Source organism: Cyprinodon variegatus, unplaced genomic scaffold, assembly GCF_000732505.1.
Source record: "Cyprinodon variegatus isolate N-32 unplaced genomic scaffold, C_variegatus-1.0 Scaffold534, whole genome shotgun sequence".
Classification (NCBI taxonomy): Eukaryota; Metazoa; Chordata; class Actinopteri; order Cyprinodontiformes; family Cyprinodontidae; genus Cyprinodon; species Cyprinodon variegatus.
The window spans coordinates 450,714-453,872 of NW_015150987.1; the positions used below are offsets into that span (position 1 = coordinate 450,714).

Here is a 3,159-nt window from a genome sequence, read left to right on the forward strand (position 1 = left end):
TTCTCTGCTCCCTTTTCTGTTTCCTCTTCTGCTTCCTGCCCTGCTTCCTGCTGTGGTTCCTGCCCTGCTTCCTGCTGTGGTTCCTGCCCTGCTTCCTGCTGTGGTTCCTGCCCTGCTTCCTGCTGTGTTTACATGCTCTCTGGGTGCCTCACCTCAAACTTCCTGGTCTGCTGTAAATCCAATCCAGGACCAGGGCTCTGTGGATCCTCTTGAACCAACCGAGCTCCAGGAAAGCATCTCCGCTGCCAACCAGGAAGCTCAGAGAGCCACGAACGGTGAGTTCTTCCTTCGGCTGGACTCCTCAGGTTCTGTTCTGGCTGAGAAAACCAAACTTTTTTTTTTGGTCTGTGCGTCTCAGTGCTCATAGCGGTGCAGAGCGTCAACGAGTCGCTGCGTGGAGACGACCCCAGACGTACCGTGAGCTGCCTGATGAACTCTGACCTGCAGCTGCCTGAGGTGTTCCCGTCGGCTGCGACGCTTTACCACCGTGAGCTGCAGCTGCTGCAGAGCCGGACTGCTGAGGTAAACACACCTGAAACCAGCAGGTAACCGTATGCAGAGGCCTCTGTTGCATCTTTAGTCAATTTTACAACTGTTGGTAAAGTCGATGTAGACAAATAATTAACATAAGATTAACCCTTTATAGGGCACATTAAAAATAAAAATTTCAAGCAAATAGTGTTATTGGAATCCAGGAAAAGATCTTATTACCTTTTAACATAAAAAAATATGGATATTTTAATTGCAAAAATTAATCTCAATGTAATAACAAGAAACGCCAATGAATATATTAAGAAAAATAACAAAAGTGCTTCTATAAGAAACTCAGGAGAAACACTTTTTTGTTTGTTTTCTTTTCCTTCGGTACAACATAACCTTAGAGGCATTAATGCTGATACTGGCACTTATATTTAGGTTTATAAACTACAAAAATGTAATTGTTAACTAGACTTATTAACTTTTTAACTTTAACTTTTAACTTTTTAATTAGTTTTTTACCTTTTTTTTTCCCCAACTTAATTTCCAGTAGGTAATATATCATTCGATGGCTCATCTAATAGAATTACTCTCAAAACCTTTTTTATTATTCAAAGTTCCATTTTTAAACACATTTTCTCCTAATTCGCTTTTTTTAACTTGTTTTTGGTTTTCATTGATAATAACATTTCTCTCCATATTTTGCGGCGTCGCTTTCTGCTCATCCATCACCTCCGAACCGCCTCTCGTTCACGCAGGTGTGTTTCCTGTTTTCTCCTCTAGGGGGAGCTACATCAGGAAGAGCTTTTCGTTGCTGTGGAGATGTTGTCAGCTGTCGCTCTGATCAATCAGTGTCTGGAGGCGGGACATGTGCAGAAGTTCGGCTCCTCGTTGGTCAGTCCCTCTGCAGGACTCTGTGATGTAGACCCCGCCCTCATGGACAGGTGTGAGGTGTTTGTCGCTACCTGTCCCTGAACTCTGCCTGATGACGAAGATGATGACGATGTGGTCTCTCTCGATCAGGTACTTTGAGCTCCTGTTGGACATGAAGCAGCAGCTTGGCAGAGGCCTGCTGACCTGGAATCAGCTGCAGGAAGGAATCAACCGGGTGAACGGCTCGGCCCACAACGAACACCAGCGTATGAACAACACAACTACACACCAACAAACACGCTAACGCAGACGCATCACGTTACCTGTGCCTACCTGTGTGACAGAGCTCCTGGCGGTCGGCCTGATAAACGAGGCTGTGATGAGGGGAGATGTCCAGCAGCTGTCGTCTGCTCTGATGCTGCCATCCTGTGGTCTGGAGGAGGTCATGCCTGCCAACGCCTGCAGGTACCTGACCCTGCTGACCCGATCCAGACAGCAGAAAGTCCAGGTATCCACCGGCTCCGATCAAAACGTCTTCCTCAGTGACGTTACAAAAAAAACAAATCTAAAATCTTTTCTGCCTTGCTTCTACAGATGAGCAGAGACTCGGGAGCTGAGCTGTGGTTGGCTGATATCCAGGAAGCGGTGAAGCTGGCCAATCAGCAGAGCCAGAAAGCCCTAAAGTGTAAGTCCATTCAGAAAGATGACCGACCGTCAGATCTTATGTGTTGTCGTCTGTATGTGGCGTCTGTTTTCAGTCGACTGACCCGGTTTGCTGTCCCCGCAGTGTGCCTGGCGGTGGCGGCGGTGAACCAGGCGGTGAAGGAGAACCGGGCCAAGCAGACTCTGCGTGTTCTGTCATTGCCAGAACTGGAGCTGCGTGGAGTTTTATCAGACTGCGCCGCCGATTACCAGCGAGAACTCAGCTCGCTGATCACAGACAGGGCACGCTCAGGTAACGGCCACAAGGAGGCGCTGTGATCCTGCAGGACTGAGGCGATCCATAGATGATCTCACTGTGTGCGTGTTCAGGTAACGATCGGAGTCCATGGGTTCGAGTCCAGCTGGCGGACGGATCATTTTATTACTTCCACCTGAACACTCTGGAGGGAAGCTGGGAGAAACCGAACGGATTCAAACATCACGGACTGTTCATCGGCCCGCAGGAGATCCAGGTGGGAGTCCAGAGCTAATGTAGGGCCCTATAAATTCCGTTTTTTTTCCCCCAAATTCCGTTTTTTTTTTTTCCCAAATTCCGTTTTATTTTTTCCCAATTTCCGTTTAATTTTTTCCCAAATTCCGTTTTTTTTTTTCCCAAATTCCGTTTTTTCCGTTCTAATTTTTGAAAATTCAGTTTTTTCCGTTTTATGTATGTATTTTTGGGCTTCCAATCAATGGAATGTTGACAAAACTTGCAAAACAATAGTTGACCCGACACGTAAAAGTCACGAGGGAACTGCTCGGCTCTGTACTCAGGGCTTAGCGTCGCGTTTCTTAACTCTTTCGCGGAAAGCGGAGCTGTGGAGAGCCGAGTCGCCATTTTTTCAATGTTTTGATGGGGGAGGGTGAGCGGAAATGATGGAGCGAGACGGGTTGTGTCACACAGATTTGCGTCCCCCGGTGTGCATTTCCCCCCGACGTACGTTCTTCTCCCGCACAAAAACAGAATTTCATTTCAAATGTAGAAATTCTGCGTTTACACTAGATTCCGCGTTAATTTGCCAATTTCGCGGTTCCGTGGTCGCGGAAATTATAGGGCCCTAGCTAATGTTCTGCAACGACCGCAGTCTGTCCACGGCTCAGTGTTAA

At 47.3% G+C, this 3,159-nt stretch overlaps 1 protein-coding gene across 1 annotated transcript in view; it reads left to right on the forward strand.

Annotated features, from left to right (window-relative positions):
* Positions 1–3,159, forward strand: part of LOC107095265 (ras GTPase-activating-like protein IQGAP1) — a 23,272-nt gene that overhangs the window by 5,978 nt on the left and 14,135 nt on the right. Inside the window, exons 8-15 of the mRNA XM_015391285.1 lie at positions 188–275; positions 359–522; positions 1,261–1,421; positions 1,501–1,616; positions 1,695–1,858; positions 1,945–2,035; positions 2,138–2,305; positions 2,383–2,525. Coding sequence (XP_015246771.1) covers positions 188–275; positions 359–522; positions 1,261–1,421; positions 1,501–1,616; positions 1,695–1,858; positions 1,945–2,035; positions 2,138–2,305; positions 2,383–2,525 — 1,095 coding nt within the window. The remainder of the gene's footprint in view (positions 1–187; positions 276–358; positions 523–1,260; positions 1,422–1,500; positions 1,617–1,694; positions 1,859–1,944; positions 2,036–2,137; positions 2,306–2,382; positions 2,526–3,159) is intronic.